Here is an 18,877-nt window from a genome sequence, read left to right as displayed (position 1 = left end):
AAAAAAAAAGTGGGGGGGGGGAGGGCACCTGACTGGAGTGACTCACTTGATTAAGCATCCGACTCTTGATTTCAGCTCAGGTCATGCTTTTACGGTTTGTGAGATAGAGCCCCGCATTGGGCTCTACACAGACAGCATGGAGCCTGCTTGAGATTCTCATTCTCATTTTCTCTCTCTCTCTCTCTCTCTCTCTCTCTCTCTCTCTCTCTCCCCTCCCCCACTTGCATGCTCTCACTCTCTCTCTCAAAAGTAAATAAAACACTAAAAAAAATTTTTTTTAAAAAGGTGAAAACTCAGAAAAGACAAATCTGTTTAACTGTGGAAATCTCACTTGGGGTGTGTAGGGATCCCCTCTCACCCCACCCTGGTGTGGGATCCTGGGCTCTCATAGTAGGTTAAATTGCTTGTCTCAGTTTCTGCTGCTGCCAGCCTATCACATGCCACCAGGAACTCACACTTTGCACACAGCAGAAACTGCAGAAATATCTGTGGTTGATCTCAGTCACTTAAACACATGGGTCACTAACCATAAATTTTCATTAAAAAACACAACAACAAAATAGCCTGCAGGTCTTCCTTGTGACAAGAAGTCAACCCATCTGGACTGACTATGGTCTCACTTATTCATCATCAAGATGCAGATATGGATAAGGAGCCTCTGCCTAGGATGTAGAAAGTTGGGTAAAACATTAACCCCATCCTAACAAGAAAAAGACTAGCAATCCAAAAGAATTACAATATAGCAATTGCAAGAATAACAATCCAAAACTTTCTTAAATCAGAGAACTGAAGTCACAAAGCAAACAGCTAGCCTGAAATCTAAGGAAAGGCAGACTCATCTAAGGAAAACAGGAAGTGAACATCAGCTCACCTATGGCAAAGCACGGGAGGAAGGGGCACTGGGTGCTATATAAGTGGGTAAGAAGAACTGAGTTAAGCCAACAAACTGCTAGAGGCTGAGTATAGAGAGTGTGAGAGTGAAGAACCCCTGGGAACCACAGACACAAATGGAGTCTGCATCCACTCACAAGTTTTTCACAGACCTCCACTGGGAATTCATGACAAAGATTGGCGGCAGGGCAGGAGATGGGAGAAAACCATCCCTGAGGGTGCAAACCCAGAGGAAGGCAGCTGACACGGAAAAGGCATGAAAGCCTAACAGGACCCTTCTCCCCTACAGAACAAAACCCATAAGCTATTGGGAGATGAGCAAAGATAAAACCCTGCTGCCCCTGGTGAGGAGAGGCAAGAAACCATCCTGAGCCAACATCACTCAGGCTTCCTAAGGCTGAGGGAGGGGATGGGCTACTAAGAATACCCTACTTCTAAGACCCAGGGATATAGGGCCTGTCTAAGACTAAAGCTGGGGCCAGGCTAACAGAGAAGACTTGCAACAAAGCTAGCCAGCACCAACAACCTTGCACCAGCAGCCTATTGCTAGGGGAGGTGTAAGAGCATGGAAATAGATGCCCTCTGAGGAACAGGCCCCCAAGGAAGGTTGAAAGCTGGGGGTGGAGCAGGAACATTGAGAAAAACCCTCCAACACCCAGACCTCACCTAAGTACACAGTAACACTAAACTCAGCTCAACTCCTGATAAGACTATTTACTTCTGTCTCTACTGTCCTAACCATGATGTACAGCATTTAATCAAAAATTACGAGACACACAAAAGGCAAGGAAAAAGACACTGTCAGACAGAAAGTAATCAGCAGAATCAGAGGACTTCGATGTTGGTACTATCAGACATACAATTTAAAATAACAATGACTAACATGTTAAAGGTCGAATTGGAAAATGTGGACAATACACACAGACAGATCCGGAATTCCACCAGGGAGGTAGAAATTACAAGAAAGAGTCCATGCAAATGCTAGAAATAAGAAACCCAGTAACTGAGATGAAGAATGGCTTTGATGGGCTATTTATAGGCTCAGCTCAGCTGAGGAAAATAAATCAATGTCCTTAAACGTTGATCAATTCCTCAAACTGAAAGATAATAGGGGTGAAAAAAACAGAACATCCATAAACTGTGAGACAATATCAAATTGTCTAACATGTATGAGTGGAATTCCAGAAGGAAAGGAGAGAGAAAAGAGACATTCCTTATAGACCAAATTTGCTGGTAGTGAATTATTTCAGCTTTTGTCCGAAAAAAGTCTATTTCTCTTTCATTTTTAAGAGATATTTTTGCTAAGTACAGAATTCTGGGTTGACAGTTTTTTCTTTCAACGCTTTAAGATGTTACTTCAATGTCTTCTGGACTGTGTAGTTTCATATGAAAATTCGTCTGTGATTCTTACCTTTGACCAGCTCTGTATATAATGTCTCTTTCCTGTCGACTTTCAAGATTTTCTCTTAATGTTTGATTTTCAAAAGCTTCAATATAATTTGTGCAGGGTTTTAGTTTTGTTTTTTATTCAGCTTGCTTGTCCTTTCTCTGAGGTTTTTGGATCTATGGTTTGACACCTTTGATTAATTTTCAAAAATCCTTGGTCATTATCTTTTTAATAGCACCAAAAATCATGAATTTTTAAAAAAGTTTATTTATTTTGAGAGAGAGTGTGCATAAGCATGAGTGGGGGAAGGGCAGAGAGAGAAGGAGAGAGAGAATCCCAAGTAGGCTCCATGCTGTCAGCATGGAGCCTAACTCAGGGCTTGATCTCACAGACTGTGAAATCATGACCTGAGCTGAAACAAAGAGTCAGATGCTTAACCGATTGAGCCACCCAGGCACCCCTCATGAATTTTATTATTACTTTCTTATGGTTGTTCTAACAAATTGTCACACTTGATGGCTTAAAACAAGAGAAATTTATTCTCAGAGTTCTAGAGATCAGAAATCCAAAATTAAGGTATCAACAAGATCCCTTCCCTCTGGAGGCACTAAGGGAGAATCCGTTCTTGCCTCTTCCACCTTCTGGTGGCTCCAGGATTCCCTAGTTTATGCATAACTCCAGTCCCTACCTCCATCTCCACATGGCCTTATCTTCTTCTCTCTGTGTATCTCTTATAAGGACACTTGTCATTGGATTTAGGGCCAATTAATTCCATCGTCAAAGATCCTTTTCCCAAATAAAATCACAATTGCAGGTTCTGGGGGTCAGGACACAGACATATCTTTTGGGGGGGGCCACCATTCAACCCACAACAAAATGCTTAGATATAAGTCTAATAACATATATGCAAAAAAACTACCATACGTTGATGAGTAAAATCAAAGAAGACCAATATCAATGAAGTACCATGTTTATATACTGAAGGCTCAATGTTATTAAGATCTCAAGTCTCCCTGAAATAAACTATAGAAATCAAGAAGCTGATTCTAAAATCTGTATGAAAAGGCAGAGCAACTAGAGAAGCCAAAACAATTTTGAACAGAAGAAGAAAATGAGAAAATTCACATTACCTGATTTCAAGACTTAGTCTAAAGCTACAGCAACCAAGACAAGCGTGGTCCTGGTGAAAAGACAGACAAATAGAACAATGGAACAAACAATGTCCAGAAATACACCCACAGATATCTGGTCAATTAATTTTTAACACAGTTACACAAACAACTTAGTAAAGACAGTTGCAGGAACAACTGGCTATCCATATGTAAAACAATGAACTCTGTTACATACTTTACACCACATACAAAAAGTAACTCAAAATGGATCACAGACCTACATGTAAAACCTAAAACTATAATATTTGTATAATTTTCTTTTCTAAAACATAGGAGAAAATCTTTGTAACTTTGGATTAGGCAAAGATTTCTTAGATATGACACTGAAAGAATGGCCCATAAAAGAAAGCACTGATAAAATGAACTTCATTAAAATTTAAAACTACTATTTGAAAGACAGTTAAGAAAATGAAAACTCAGGACGCCTGGGTGGCTCAGTCAGTTAAGTGTCTGACTTCAGCTCAGGTCATGATCTCATTGTTCATAAGTTTGAGCCCACATCAGGCTCTGCACTACCTGCACGGAGCCTGCTTGGGATTCTGTCTCCCTCTCTCTGGCCCTTCCCCATGCTCTCTCTCTCTCTCTCTCTCTCTCAAAATAAATTAATAAACTTAAAAAAAAAAAAAAAAAAGAGGGGTGCCTGGGTGGCTCAGTAGGTTGGGCATCCGCCTTTGGCTCAGGTCACGATCTCACAGTTCCTGAGTTCGAGCCCGGCATCAGGCTCTGTGCTGACAGCTCAGAGCCTGGAACCTGCTTCAGATTCTGTGTCTCCCTCTCTCTCTGCCCCTCCCCCGCTCACACTCTGTGTGTCTCTTTGTCTCTCAAAAAATAAACATTAAAAAAAATTAAAAAATAAAGAAAATGAAAACGCAAACTACAGATTGGGAGAAAATATTTATAAGTCACATATCAAGAATATTTTAGAACTGTCAAAACCAATGGGAAAAAAACCTAATATTCAAAAAACAAATAAGCAAAGATGTGAACAGATACTTCATCAAAGAACATATAAAAATGGCAATCATACATAAAAAGATGCTCTGCATCATTAGTCGTTAGCAAAATGCAAATTAAAATCACAGTAAGATACCAGTATATACCTATTAGAACAGTCTAAAGTTAAAAAGACTGACCATACCAAGTGCTGACAAGGAGGTTAGAGAAATTCAAACTCAGACACTGCTGGGGAGAATGTAAGATGGTACAACCACTTTCGAAAACAGTCTGATAATTACTTGACAGGCTAAACATATACCTATATGTCCCAGCCATTCCACAGCTAGGTATGTACCCAAGAAAAAGGGAAATTATGTCCATAGAAATATAAGTACATAAAAGTTAACAGCAACTTTATTTGTAATAGCCCAAAATTGGGAATAACCCAAGTGTTCAACAACAGCAGACAAATGTGCTATAATCCATTCAATGGAGTACTCCTCAGCATTAAAAACAAATGAAATACTGATACATGTTAACAACAAGGGTGAATCTCAAAATAATTAGGCTGAGTGGGGGGCGGGGGACAGACCAGAAAGAATATATAACTACATGATTCCATTTATATCAAATTCGGAAAAACACAAACCAATCTGTAGTGACAGAAAGCAGATTAGTGGTTGCCAGGGGCTGGAGGTGGAAGGAGTGGATTGATATAAAGTGGCAAAAAGGAACTTTTGGGATGATGGAAATATTCTGCACCTTGAATGTGGTGGTGATTACATAACTGTATGTGTTTGTCCAAACTCCTAGAGCAGTTTTGTTTTTTTTTTAATGGTGAATGCTGGAGCTCATGGCTGGCTCAGTCAGTAGAGCATGAAATGCATGATTTTGGCTCAGGTCACAATCTCACAGTTCGTGGGATCAAGCCCTGCATTGGGGTCCATGCTGCCAGCACAGAGCCTGCTTGGGACTCATTCTCCCTCTCTGTCTCTCTCTGTCTCTGTCTCTCTCTCTCTCAAAAAAAAAAAAAAGCTTTAAAATAAGTAAATAAGCAAGCCTGACCTTATTTATTTTTTTTTAATGTTTATTTATTTTTGAGAGAAAGAGAGAGAGACAGAGTGTGAGCTGGGGAGGGGCAGAGAGAGAGGGAGACACAGAATTCCAAGCAGGCTCCAGGCTCTGGAAGCTGTCAGCACAGAGCCTGACGCAGGGCTCGAACCCACGAACCGCGAGATCATGACCTGAGCCGAAGTTGGACGCCCAACCGACTGAGCCACCCAGGCACCCCATGCAAGCCTGACTTTAAAAAAAAAAAAAAAAAAAGATGCAGTTACAACTGAAATGCCCCTGAAGCCCGACCTGCCCATCATGACACTGCATACCCATCACAGTCACTCAGTACTCAAGGTGAAAATCACTACGTCTCCATTGGACATCACCAGGGGGCAAAACTCACGGCTGAAGGCTCCAGGTGAGGTCCATGAGGTCCACCATTGGTATGGTGATTATAGTTCCAAACCAGACTCACATTTCAGTACAGTTCAATTCCCAAAGCCTCAATCTCCCTGGTCATCAGTGGAGGTGCCCAGGCAGCATTTCCCAAGCAGCGGCTGCCAGGTGTATGGAATGTTAGGCCCCAGCCACTTAGGGGTCCCTATGCAGCTTGACAGTCATGAACATGCAAGGTCTGCAAACACCTGGCCGGCAGCCAGTAGTGGCTGGAGATTTACCACAAAGATGCTGTGAGCCGACGTGACAGAACTCCCCACTGTGGTAAGTGGGGTGGCCAATTATTAACACCTGTTCAAGATGGAAATTTCTCCTCTTCTCTCAATCTCTAACGCTGGACCTTGCCCCCTGCTCAGCCTATTCTGGAAACTGAAACTGTAATGGACAAAAGTATCCAGGAACTGGTCCACGGCTTGACTCTGGACCACAAAAGGGAGAGGAAGGTGACCTGGGCCCAAGATCTAGGCTGCCTCATTGGTACCCAACTCATACAGACCCAGGAAGCAGCCGGACTGGCCACCGCCCGCTAAAAACACTGAAGTGTGTCACTGTGTTTCCAAAGCAGGGCTGAGCACAAAACTGAAAGAAATGGACAGACACACGCACCATGATTAAATCTTTTCAACTTAATCTTTCATTCAACCGCTCATTGCATAGTCTGCTAAGTGAAGGTACAGAGATTCACGGACACGTTTCGTACAGTCTTTGCCTCAGGCCTTTGGCTTTGACAATTTGCCCTCATGAAAAGTTAATAGGTGTCTGTGTCTGCCTGCCTCTGTTTGCTAAACCTGATGCTAGCAAGGAGAGCAGAAAATAGGACGGAGCTCACTTGAGCTCACCCTCCTCTCCAGCTCTTCAAGTGGAAAAAGTCATGGCCATTTTCTCAAATCAGAGCTCAAAAGAAACCTGGTACTGAATCCACCACACATATTTGTGGACTAGATATACAACAGTCTTGTCTGCCCTATAATTTAGAGTTCCGGCCTGGAGTCCAACAAGAGAGAAAACTTCTGGTTCTAAACATAGCCCTGAACCCAGGAGGAATTCTGGTGTCTTAAAATCATCTAATTGTTCGTCAATCTTGCCAATGTTCTTCCAAGCCAGCCTAAATATCAGTATGGAATTTGGTTACTGTGTTGGCTTTCATCTAGAGTATGAATGTGCAGGGTGCCTTCGTGTGTTCCCCACAGTAGGCTCCCAAGGAAGGCGGGGTGCTGGGTCATCTGTGTGCACAGAAGGAGCCAACAGGCTCAGGGTCACAGGGGCCTGGGGCCAACGGGGCAGCCTCAGAATGGAATCAAACGCTCCATAACGATGGATCACATTTGGGTCTAAAAGCCACCCTTTGATTCCACGCCCCCACTGATGGGAAGGGGAAAGAGTATTCTTTGAAGTGAGAATTGTGAAGGGGTCAAAGGATGGGTCTAAAATGGATGAGGGATCCATGTGCCCGACCCACCCTAGAACTGCAGATAGCTCAGGGTGCACTTTCTCACCTCACAGTCCTCTCCTCAGGGAGTGGTCCCTTTGAGGCAGGTGGCATCCTATCACACCTGTGTCACTCACAGACGTGCCTGGCACATGGGAGATGCTAACTGCACAAACCAAGGTGCCCCACCTCCTCCCCCAGGCCCAAATCAAGACTGAGGCCCCCACACCCAGGGTCTAACAGCCACTCCCAGGCTCTAGCCCCCGCAACCTCCGGCTATCCCCCAGCCACACTCTCTGGGAGTTTCCAAGTACTGCCCCACATACAAGAGGGCTGATGTATAAAAGCCAAAGTTTTCAAAGGAGTGAAAGCATTGCCTTGATAAGCAGGACCTGGGAAGTCATTCCGACATCCAAATATGCCCCTAAGAGAAAGCAGTGGAGCTGGAAAGGTCTGTCTCACTGCAGGGACACAGCCAGGTGAGGGAAACTCTGGGGAGAAAGGAGCAAGGATGAGCCAGGAGAGGAAGGCTAAGCAACTACAAATGGGTGGAGGCCATGAGAAAGCAAGCAGGCTATCACGCAGCAAGAACTTCCCTTGGCGCAGAGGGGGTCCCTGGCCCTCCTCTCTGGAAGGGCTCTGAGGGAACAGGGAAACATCCCAGGCCTTTAGGCGCTGAAGCCCTCCGGGCCATCATACCCAGTATAGCCAGAAACACACGCAAGTGGGCTGCAAGGCAGAGCTGTGGGCCAGGGCCAGAGCCAAGAAGGAACCGGGCAGCGGTGGGGGTAGAGTCTTCCACACAACCCCAAGAGGCCTTGGGAGAAGGCAGGCCGGTCATGGGCCTGTGCTCATGCTAGAGGACATCTGCTGAGTCTGCCCCGGGGTTCCTGGAGCCAATGCACCTCTGAAGCATTTGCACAAGTGACAACACAGACAACCAGATGAAGCCACTGCACAGTCTCCATGCCAGTGACCAATACCTCGGCCAGCTCATTCTCTCTGAACATGACCTGCTTCTCTTGGGGCCAGCTCTTGCTCAGTTCCGTTCCACAAATGTTACTGAGGGCCCACTCCAGGCTGCGCACTGAGCACCTCAGGGTTACCTACCCCTTCCCTTGAGCCAGAAACACCTACCCTTCCACAGCAAACACCTGGGCCAAGGCACTCTGGGAGGGAGCTAAAGCCCAGTGTTGACTGGAGACTTTCTTTTAAAAAAATTAAACTGCTTTGAACTAATTTTAGACTTAGAAAAAAGTTGTAAAAAATAGTACAGAGAATTTCCATATATCCCTCCCCCAGGCTTCCCCAGTGCTAACGTATTACATAACCATTAGTACAATGATCAGACCAGGAAATTAATCTTGGGACGATACCATTAACCAAACTAAGGACCCCACTTGAGCTCCACCAGTTTTCCTACTAATGTCCTTGGATCCTGCTGTTCCAGAATCCCATCTGGGACCTCATGCTGCATTTAGTTATTTCTCCTTGGTCTTTTGCAACCTAGGTCAGCTCCTCAGTTTTCTCTTGTCTTTCATGACCTTGACACTTTCTTTTTTTTTTTTTAATTTTTTACATTTATTTATTTTTGAGAGACAGAGCGTGAGCAGGGGAGGGGCAGAGAGGGAGACACAGAATCTGAAGCAGCCTCCGGGCTCTGAGCGGTCAGCACAGAGCCTGACACGGCTCTGACCTGAGCTGAAGTCGGACGCTTAACTGACTGAGCCACCCAGGTGCCCCGACCTTGACACTTCCAAAGAGTACTGATCAGTTATGTTGTCAAATGTCCCTCAATTCGGGTCTGTCCGAAGTTTTCTCAGGATTGAATCGAGGTTAGCATTTTTGACAAGAACACCACAAAAGCCAAGCACCTGACATCACAGAACTCATGCGAACAGGACGTATTATTAGTGGTGCTGACCTTGATCAATGGTGATGGTGACCTCTCTGCCAGGTTTCTCCTATGTGAAAATACATCTTTCCCTGTGTAGTTAATCTTGGCTTTTAAAATGTGGCTTTTTAAGAGGGAACGTGTTGCTGTCATTACAACTACACGCTGTCAGCCCAGCCTGCTGCTGGCTGCAGCTGCCCCACAGATGAGAGGCAGCTAATGAAGATGAGCGGCAGAGCCGACGTCTCTGGAAGACGCCGAAGCTCTCGGTGACAAAGAGGAACAGTAGCAGTTTATTTATAGATCCACTTGAAGACAGCTCATTGTAACTACTGGGGTTGAATTTTTAAAACCTCGGGAACAAAGGCTGGCTATTTTAAACTCTCCTTGCACTTAGTTCAATGGAGAGTGTTAGAGGCAACGACCACACCCAGGCATCACTTCCAAGCTTGGCAATTCATATTTTGTGTAGCATCTCAGGACACGAGCAAAGCCTGCCAGGACAGATAACCATGACTGGCTCTGCCTACCCTGCAGAGGCGGCGGGACTCTTCTGGGCCAAAGTGCTCACCCCCAGGGAGGAGTCTAGGGAGGCTGCATCCCGTGGGGTCTCCCAGCCTCCCCTTCCTGGAAAATTAACTTGTATACAGCTGTTGTGAACCAAGGTTACATCACCTCTCTCCCTGCCTCCCCCACAGGCTGCAAAGAGGGACAGCGCCCCCCAGCGGATGCCCGCCCAGGACAGCTGGCAGCAGCTGATCCATCTCCAGGCTGGAGCAAGGGGTTCCTGGAGCTCACAGTACACAAATATCCCTAAGGATGGTGGGAGAGAGGCATCCCAGAGCTCCTCCTGCCCCCAACCTACCTGCACCTCTGGGCCAAGACTGCTCAATCTCTCCATGCACCAGAACCACGGTGGGGAGCAGAGATTGGACTTTCTCAAAGCCTCCCACATCTTTATTTGAACAAGAAGCACAAAGCCATATTCTTGACACATGTGAAAAAATGTGAATATGGACTAGACAGATGATAGTAAGGAATTATTAATTTTGTTGGGTGTGAAAAGAGCACTACAGTTATACAACGAAGAAAAGTCTTTATTTAGGGTAAAATAATGTATCTGGGATTAAACAAAAATACTCCGACTCCACTAAAAAAAACAAAACAAAACGTGTGTGGGGTGGGGGTGGGGGAGATGAACAAAACAGATTGGCAAAATGCTGAAGCTAGATGAAAGGTACATGGGGGGTCTGTTATACTAGTCTCTCCACCTTTTGTGTGAGCTTGAAATTTTCCACAATTCAAAGGTTTTTTGTTTTGTTTCATTTAATAAAAAAGAAAAAGTTCCCAGGTGACTGGAATGAGCGGTGGCCAGGCAAGTGGGACCCTAGGAAGAAGTTGACGAGGGTCGCCGGCCGGGTGTCCTGGCACTTTCAAGTCCAGGAGGTAGATCTGTCTCAATCCATGAATGTTCAGACCAGCCTTTGGCATTGCCGCAGAGAAAGCCCCCAATGTCACCACAAGCATTCTGTGAACCCTGCAGCAATGTCCAGACCTTCAAAGAAACTAATTTTAAGATAATCTCCATGGAAACCATCTATTCTGATTTTTTCCATGGTAACCAATGAGAACATAAACACAAGCACTATCTAACACCCTTACAACACATGGGCCAACACTGCCATCCAATCTGGAAAATATAAACTGCAAAGGGCTTTTTTCCATTGAAAATGAGAAGTACTGAAACTTCTAGTCCAGATATGCAGATTCTACCATGCTCCACTGCCCAGGCACTGCCCATACCACCCCATGCACCTGCCCCCAAAGTGGCAAACCAGGCCAGAAAGTGATTTCCTTCATTTAGCCTGGGACCATCAAAAATGCCAAAAGAAAGAGCCAGGGCCTGCCTCTTGCCTCACAGGTTCAACCCATGCTGCCCATAGGCTGCAGGCAGGTGTCCACCGAGCTCTGATTTCCAGAGCATTCTGGGTTCCAGCTACATGCTGGGCACCACAAGAAGACCAAGGCCCCAGCCCTCTGGGGAGACCAGACAGACCAGTGAATAACTGACTACAGGAAAGAGGGGTTGCTCCAGCAAGCAGAGCGAGTGCTCCAGTAGGTGGGGCGGGAAGAATTCACAACCCGCGGGCCTCCCAGGGAAGGCCGCATGGAGGAAATGTCATCTGGAAAGAAGCTGAAAGGCTGAGTATAGTTCTGCTGGAGAACAGAGGGCGGGCGGCGGGGGGGTGGGGGGGGTGGGGTGAAGGCAGCCCAAAGTCTTAGTCAGACTTAAGCAACTGGGTCTATTTCCACTTGTGGCTCATTTCCTCCATTTTTAGGTTTCTGGGTTTGAAAAAAATAGCATGGAACTGAAGAAGACTCTCAAATCCCAACAGTCTCAGTTCTTGCCCACCCTCTCTGTTTTATAACCACACATGGCCTCTGTTGGCTCTTCTGTGAAGGAGACTTATCAGCGTGGCCTGACAGGGTTGTAGACGCTTGTTACCACTGTCAGCAAAATGGCAGCATCACAGCAGTGGCCCTGGGTCATGCATGCTTGGTAGCAAAGCATCATGGTCTCAGGATCCCACTGCACACTGTCCCATGATTTAGGCTCATTTCCCCACATGCAACGTGGAATCTCCACTGACCCTGAACCCACACTATGGCTGCCAGAGCGAAAGGAAAGCAGATAGTTCTGAGAGCCTTGAATGAGATAACAGAGCTCTCAAAGGTGTGTGTGAGCGCCCAGGTTTATGCTCCCGATGTATCCTGACACACGCAGAACTAGACGCAAGGGTCCCCGGGCCTTGTGAGGATTCCAGAGGCAGGTTCTTTCATCTTCATGACACTGTGAGTATCTCACCATGCCTTGCCCAGGATTTCTGAAACCATGCCTCCTGTTGGTTTAAGTCATTAAATAGGCCTTTTTTCCTTCCTGGATAGGCCTTCCTGCCACTCTTCTCTGGATAGGGAGCTACCTGTTTGTGGAATGGATGAGACTTTTCCAGTGGCAGGAAACTACAACTCAAAGGGGCCGCTCAGAGAAGGGGACGCAGACTCTGTCTCATCCCACAACCCCATCCTCTTGCCACCACTACTGTTGCTGCTGTTTTGGGACTTAGTCCTACTCTTGTTGCCTGGAGGCACTTCCCCAAAAGGCTCCACAAAGAAGACCTTCACCTGGGGGCTTAGATGTTGAGCCATAAGCACCAGGCCATCTCAAGCTTGGGTGCCAGAGACTCTTACCTGTCAGCTTCCCTAAAGGCCCCTCAGGCTCTGGAGGATGGGAGCTGATATAGGCATCGCTGTCTAGAGGGCAAGAGGCAGGAGTCAGGGATACTGAGGACAACGCAGGAGGCAGGTGAGCCACAGGACGTGGATTCAGGAGCAGGTGACTGGACTGGTGCAGCAGCACTGACGGGCAGAAAAGGAGCCAAGACAGCAAGACAGGTGGCAGAGGCCCATAGAGGGCTGCCCTGGGTACCATCCTCCCTCCTAGTGCATCCTGGCTGCTAAAAAAAACACACATCTGCCTGCCCAGCTGTAAGCAGGGCCTACTGGGTGCCTCTGGGTTTAAAGAGCCCACAGGGAAGTGATGGAATTTAACGCTAGACTGAGATTAGAGCCAATGCAATACCACTTTTCCTCTTTTGGAAAGAAGTGGACCACAATTCTCCAAATTAGGCTGAAAGGGACCCCAATCCCCCAAGTGCTTTTCCCAAACTATAGTTAGTCCCCACGAGCCATGTAAACTCCCCAAGATGGACAGAGGCTCTCTTCTTCCCCCTACGTCCCTGCCCAGGATGCCATGGTCACAATTGGCTAGACTGTTTTCCAGTAGACTAGTGACTCTTCAAAGTGGGTCCTTGGACCATCAACATCACCTAGAAACTTCAAATTCCTTACCAAATCAGATGCTCTGGGAATGGGGCAGACTGTGTTTAACAAGGCCTCAGGGTGAATCTGAAGCACATTAAGGTTTGAGAACCATTGCAAGAGGCTTGCTGCAATCTATGTCAAATGTTAAAGGGCCTGTCTCCTCACTGCACTGCCAAAGGCAACTTCTCTCTTCTGGTAAACACGGTAATTATTTAACATGTGCTGGGATAGCCCTGACCCACCTCCCAATAAAGTCAGTTTTAGCCTCTGGAAGGAAAAGGAGAGATCTTGCCTGCTTCCCGGTAACAGACACAAGTCGGACCCTGAGGGAAGGAGCCCAGCTCCCCACACTGATCCCGGGCCCAAAGAGCCCCTCCGCGGGAAGCATCAGAATCTTTGGTGCTTCTAGACTTCACACAGCCACGTTACTCCCGGCCACTGTACAAGGATGCTCTGATTCAAGCAGGAACTTCCTTTAAATAGTAGCTCACAGGGCGCCTGGGTGGCTCAGTCGGTTAAGCGTCTGACTCTTGGTTTCGGCTCAGGTCATGATCTCATGGTATGTGAGGTTGAGGTCCGCATCAGGCTCTGCACTGACAGTGAGGAGTCTACTTGGGATTCTTTCTCTCCCTCTCTCTCTCTGCCCCTCTCCCAATCACACAACAAATAAATTAACTAATTGTAACTTGGTAACAAATATTGAATCTTCTTTATTTTTAGTCTCTGTCTTCCCACTGAAACTAAGAAACCCAGAGCACTTTCCATGACTTCCTCTCAAGTAAAGGTGACGAAAATGAAACTTGAGTGTGAAGTGAGACATCTTGTCTGAGGGCCTCTGCCACCCAGAGTCAGCAAAGGCTGTTGCGGCGACCCTACCCCCACCCCTGCAGGATGATCTTTTCCACAGTAAGCCCCTAAAATGGAAAATGCCTAAAGGATGTAATGTGGACCAGTGGGGAGAAATCTGAGTACAGAGAATCAAGACAAACTGCCTGAGGTCACAGGAGAGATTTGACCTAGCTTCACTGTGGACCAGCACACAGGGGCGGTACAGCTCTTAAACTGCCCACCAAGTTGTTAAAGGCTGTCGAGAGTCTGGCTTCCATGAAACCAACCCTCTTCTAAGACACGTAAGTATCTGAGCATATTCCGACTCACCTGCTGATAAGAGCCAGACAACAATCTTGGGAAATTCAGAGCCAGAATGGGGGCCAGTGGGAGAAAGGAGAGGCTCCCCTCCAATACACATAAATTTGGGGTTCAACCCTGCTGTAAACACCCAAAATGCCTTGCCTATCAAGCATCCCTTGAATCCATACTTCTCCCTACTACTGAAAGCAAATGCCAGCCAGAAATCTGTGTTATCAGCAAGAGACCCCAGTCCTCCACACTCACAAACAGATGGAAATCCATAAGGCAAGTGGAAATGGACCCCATCCCCTGCCTCAACTCTATGACTCCTCCAGGTAAGTGCTTCGGGTGATAACCCAGGACCCCCAGATCCTCAGCATGGGGTAAGATCCAGTGCCAAGACTGGAATCAGAGCCCAAAACCCCTAAGTCAAGCCCCGTGTAGCATCCCAAGACAGAAATGTGAGAGCAGAAACATGGGTGCGGGAGGTGGTGGGGGCTTCACCCTCAGAACCAGAACTAGGAAGAAACAGGCCATCCTCAGAGAAGGCTGAGACCTCAGATACTGTTAGCTAACCCAGCCTCCTCCCCCTGGGGACAATTCTAGCACTGAGGCTCTGGGGGTCCCAACTACTTTACTTTGAGGAGTCATGGGGTGGGGAGCACAGAGGACTTGGGTCTCTCATCAGGAAGCAGAACAGATTCCTGCAAGGGTCTAAAACCCTCACTGGACCTCACAAAGACGACCTGCAGAAGGGAGTCAACATCGAAAATTATCTAGGTCAGAATTGCCCCCTTTCCTGCATGTTGTCTCCCCACTCCAACAATCTCCCCAACTGGGCAGGGGGCTCATCCAGCCCTCAGTCTGACAGAGGAAGGAAGAGGAACATTTTAAAAATAGCTAAAGCTTGGTGAGCACTTGCCATGTGCCAGGCACAGTTCCAAGTGCCTGCCTGGCATGTACCACCTCGTGAAATCTCATGAAGGAGGGCCTGGTGCCTCCCCATCTGAGGTTGAGGGAGAAAAGCCCTCGGCCCCTGAACTCAAGGTTACTGTCTGAACTGGAAGGCAGCCAGGCCTGACAACTCAGGAAGTGTTTTTCAGTTTTCCTGAATTACCTAGAATTCTGCATTCTTCCCCTCCCACCTGCCTAGCACAACCTTCCTTCCCAATTGCATAATGGGCTCTCAGGTATTTGGAGGAAAGGCAAGAATAAGAGTAAATCAGAATAAATGCATCCTTGTTAAAAGTGGTTTAAAAATGCCTCTATGGTTGAAGTAAAAACCAGTCCTATGGTAGCTGGGACTTGGGAGGCAATGGCCAAATCCAAGGTCAGCCAAGACACAGTGGCCCTGAGACCTCAGGGATGGCTCCGAAGCACTAACAGCAGGAAGGAGCTAGAACTTGAGTAGATGAGTACAGGGAGGAAACAGAGAGGCCAGGGCTGCAGCACAGGACAGAGCTAAGCACCAGACCCTTAAAACCCCCAGCACAAGCACCTGCTGCAGATGACTCGTGGGGGTCCCACTCTCTGTCCCGACATGAGCCCCTCTGGGAGGCACTCACCTGCTCGCAAGCAGCCCTCCCAACCTCCCTCCGGCCTTGCAGTACGTCATGGGGAAGAGCATGGAGCTTCCTGCCCACCTCGGCCCAGCTATTAGACTGGAGTCCTTCCTCTGCAGCCTTCCAAGCAGAGAAAGCCCCCCCAGCCACAGCCCTAAACCCTCTCCTCCACAACTCAGCCAAGAACAGAGAGAAAACGGAACCCTTTATTCTCATTCTGGAGGGCTGGGAAATGGCTTGTGCTTTTCAACATGAAATGTGCCTAAAAATAAGCTGTGAATTTCAACCAGAGGTTGAAAATAGCTCTGGCAGTGAACAGAGCTCTGTTCAGAGTGAGCTCAAGGATGGCCTTCATTCCAAGAGTGAGAGCTGAATGCTGCGGCCCGAGCAAGGGTCCTGGGCAGGGGGCTTTCCAGGGCAGAGGGGCCATCACATGCTCGTAGGGCTGCCCTTGCCATGCTCTGTTGGAGGGCCTGCCTCTGGCTTTAGATTGCCATACTCTACCACACACAAGGTACCTGGCCTGGTGGCTTCCTAAGATGCCCCAAATGCCCAGGTGTGTCTCATGCAGCTTTAGGGTCCAAGGGCCAGGGGACAAAAGGAGCTAGAGAGGGAGGGGTCATAAGATCCAAGAGCTCCTGGGGCACAGGCCAAGCCAAGCCACCCTGGCCAGCCACCAAACCACTCACTGGTTACTATCTTGGAGCCAGGGAAGCCAGCAGGCAGGAAGGACAAGAACACTCCAATTGTAAGTGAAGAATATCAAGTTGCTAAAGGTCTTTTTTTTGTTGTTTACCATCACCTCTGGAAGATTCCAAAGTGTGACAGGCCAAATGACATTTTTATAAAATAGACTTCTGCTAGAAATAGGCTAGAGACCTGAGCCACAGCTTCGGGGATAAGCCCAAATCTGGCCCAATCGAGCAGGCTCGGCGTGGCCCACCCTCTGTGCCGTCTCCATGCCTCCTGCCACAAGGACATCCCTACCCCCAGGCTCATTCCCACACTCCTCCCGCTTCTGCAGCAGCCTCCCTTATGGGCTCACTCCTGAGGTAGTAGTGCAGTGATTCTTGACTGGGGGCCATTCTGCCCCCCAGGAGACATTTGGCAATGCCTGAAGACATTTTTGGTTGTCACAAGTAGGGGGGTGGGGAGATGCTATTGGCAGCTAGTGGGTAGACACCAGGGATACTGCTAAACACCCTACAATGCACAGGACAGCCCCCACAACAAAGATGTATCTGTCCCAACGGATGAGCAGTGTCGAGGCTGAGAACCCATGGGTTACTGGAGGAACAGTATATGGATAGCTGGAGGGGCAGGGGCTCATCGGATGCACTGGCTCCTGGCACGTGGCTGCAGAGCACCTGGGCCCCCAGAGAAGCTAAGATGCCCTGGCCAGCCATGGGATCGGTCACCACATCTCAGTGCCACGGAAGCCTTTGGGCAGGAAAGGTGAGACTATACTCGTCTGCTTCCCTACCCACCATGGGGGCAAAACTAACCACCAGGCAGTGCTGGCTCTCCAAGGTTTGGGAAGACCAAAATAACTCTATGGATGGCGGCAGTGATGGCTGTGCAACAACATGAATGTACTTAATGCCACTCAACTGTACGCTTAAAAATGGCTAACAGAAGAAATTTTATGTCATGTATATAAAATGCAACAAAACAAACAAAAAATCCCTTAGCTCTCCTCTTGGCCTGGGAGGAGATCAGACACACTCCTACAAGTGTACTCCACATGGTGTGCAAGCTTTGGCATGGGTGTGTCTGGATGAGGGCCCATACATCTCTTCAGTGTCCCAAAGGGGCTTGTGACAAATAAGGGAAGAGCCATAAACAAAGAACAATTTCAGGACTAATAAGTCAAGTCACGGTGTGGGTCAGCAGAGTTCAGCTCTGTCATACATGGGGTCCTCAGAGCCCGCCAAAGGGGTACGCAGGTCCCATCATGGAAAACAGAGGTTTGGGAAGAGCAGGTGCTTTGTCTGGGACCAGACAGCCAGGGTTCAGACCCAGTTCTCTGACCCTAGAGCCCATATCCTTTCCTCTGTTTGAGTACCATGTGGTGATGCCCAGTGGAACTGACTACAGCTCTGTCGTGGGCCTGAAGGTAGTAGGGGAACAAATGGTTTTCCTGAGCACTGGTGAGCACTGGCATCCCATCCATGCCAAACTCTGCCCTGTCCTGCTGGCTTCCCCCACCCCGAACACCTTCATGCTAGATGATCAGGCCCCACAGCTCTGGGATGCAAGGGTGCTCCACACCCCATATCTGAGCAGGACTGAAGGGACAAGAGGTGGCTTGCCTGAGCTACTTCCCTAATAGCCACAAGAAAAGGAGCACAGGATTCTCCCCTTGCTGATGGTTACTGACCATTCCCAAGAGACAGGTGGCAGTGCCCTTCCCTGGGATGGGGAAAAGCTGACAGGCAGCCCTCTGCCACCTGCAGCTTCCAGCTCAGCAGCCTCGCTCAGAGGGGCCAGCGTGGTGAGTCTGTAGGTCCAGGCATCTGGGGCAAGTGACTAAGCCCCAGATGTCTCATCTGTGAGTAAGAGTAGTAACTTTGCCCACCCAGCCGGCCAAGGTAGGGGATAAACAGGGCAGCACACATAAAGGCCTTGGCTGGACCTCATTTATTGCGAATGCCCAACAGATAGGGAACAGATGCTACAGACTCCATAGGATCCCAGTCCTGCAGTTTGAAAAATGCCTTCTAGGGGTGTCTGGGTGGCTCAGTTGGTTGAGCATCAGACTTTGCCAACTTAAGCTCAGGTCATGATCTTGTGGTTTGTGAGTTTGAGCCCTGCATCAGGCTCACTGCTGTCAGCACAGAACCTGCTTCGGATCCTGTCCCCTCTCTCTCTCTGTCCCACCCTGCCTTGCACTCTCTCTAAAAAAAGAAACATTTCAGGGGCACCTGGGTGGCTCAGTCGGTTAAGCGTCCAACTTCGGCTCGGGTCATGATCTCACGGTTCATGGGTTCGAGCCCTGCATCGGGCTCTGTGCTGACAGCTCAGAGCCTGAAGCCTGTTTCAGATTCTGTGTCTCCCTCTCTCTATGCCCCTCCCCAACTC

The 18,877-nt window shown here is 47.9% G+C and overlaps 1 protein-coding gene across 8 annotated transcripts in view; it reads right to left on the bottom strand.

Moving 5' to 3' along the window:
- The window catches only part of POC1A (POC1 centriolar protein A), a 101,626-nt gene that overhangs the window by 26,189 nt on the left and 56,560 nt on the right, over positions 1 to 18,877 (bottom strand). For 6 of the 8 annotated variants that reach the window (XM_058726707.1, XM_058726705.1, XM_058726706.1 and 3 more), the window contains one exon: positions 10,087 to 10,176. The exons of the other annotated variants lie outside the window; for them this stretch is intronic. In XM_058726707.1, coding sequence (XP_058582690.1) covers positions 10,087 to 10,176 — 90 coding nt within the window. The remainder of the gene's footprint in view (positions 1 to 10,086; positions 10,177 to 18,877) is intronic. 8 annotated transcript variants of the gene reach the window in all.

This window comes from Neofelis nebulosa, chromosome 4, assembly GCF_028018385.1.
Source record: "Neofelis nebulosa isolate mNeoNeb1 chromosome 4, mNeoNeb1.pri, whole genome shotgun sequence".
NCBI lineage: Eukaryota > Metazoa > Chordata > Mammalia > Carnivora > Felidae > Neofelis > Neofelis nebulosa.
The sequence above is the reverse complement of the archived record's forward strand: the minus strand, read 5'-3'. Positions and strand labels throughout refer to the sequence as shown.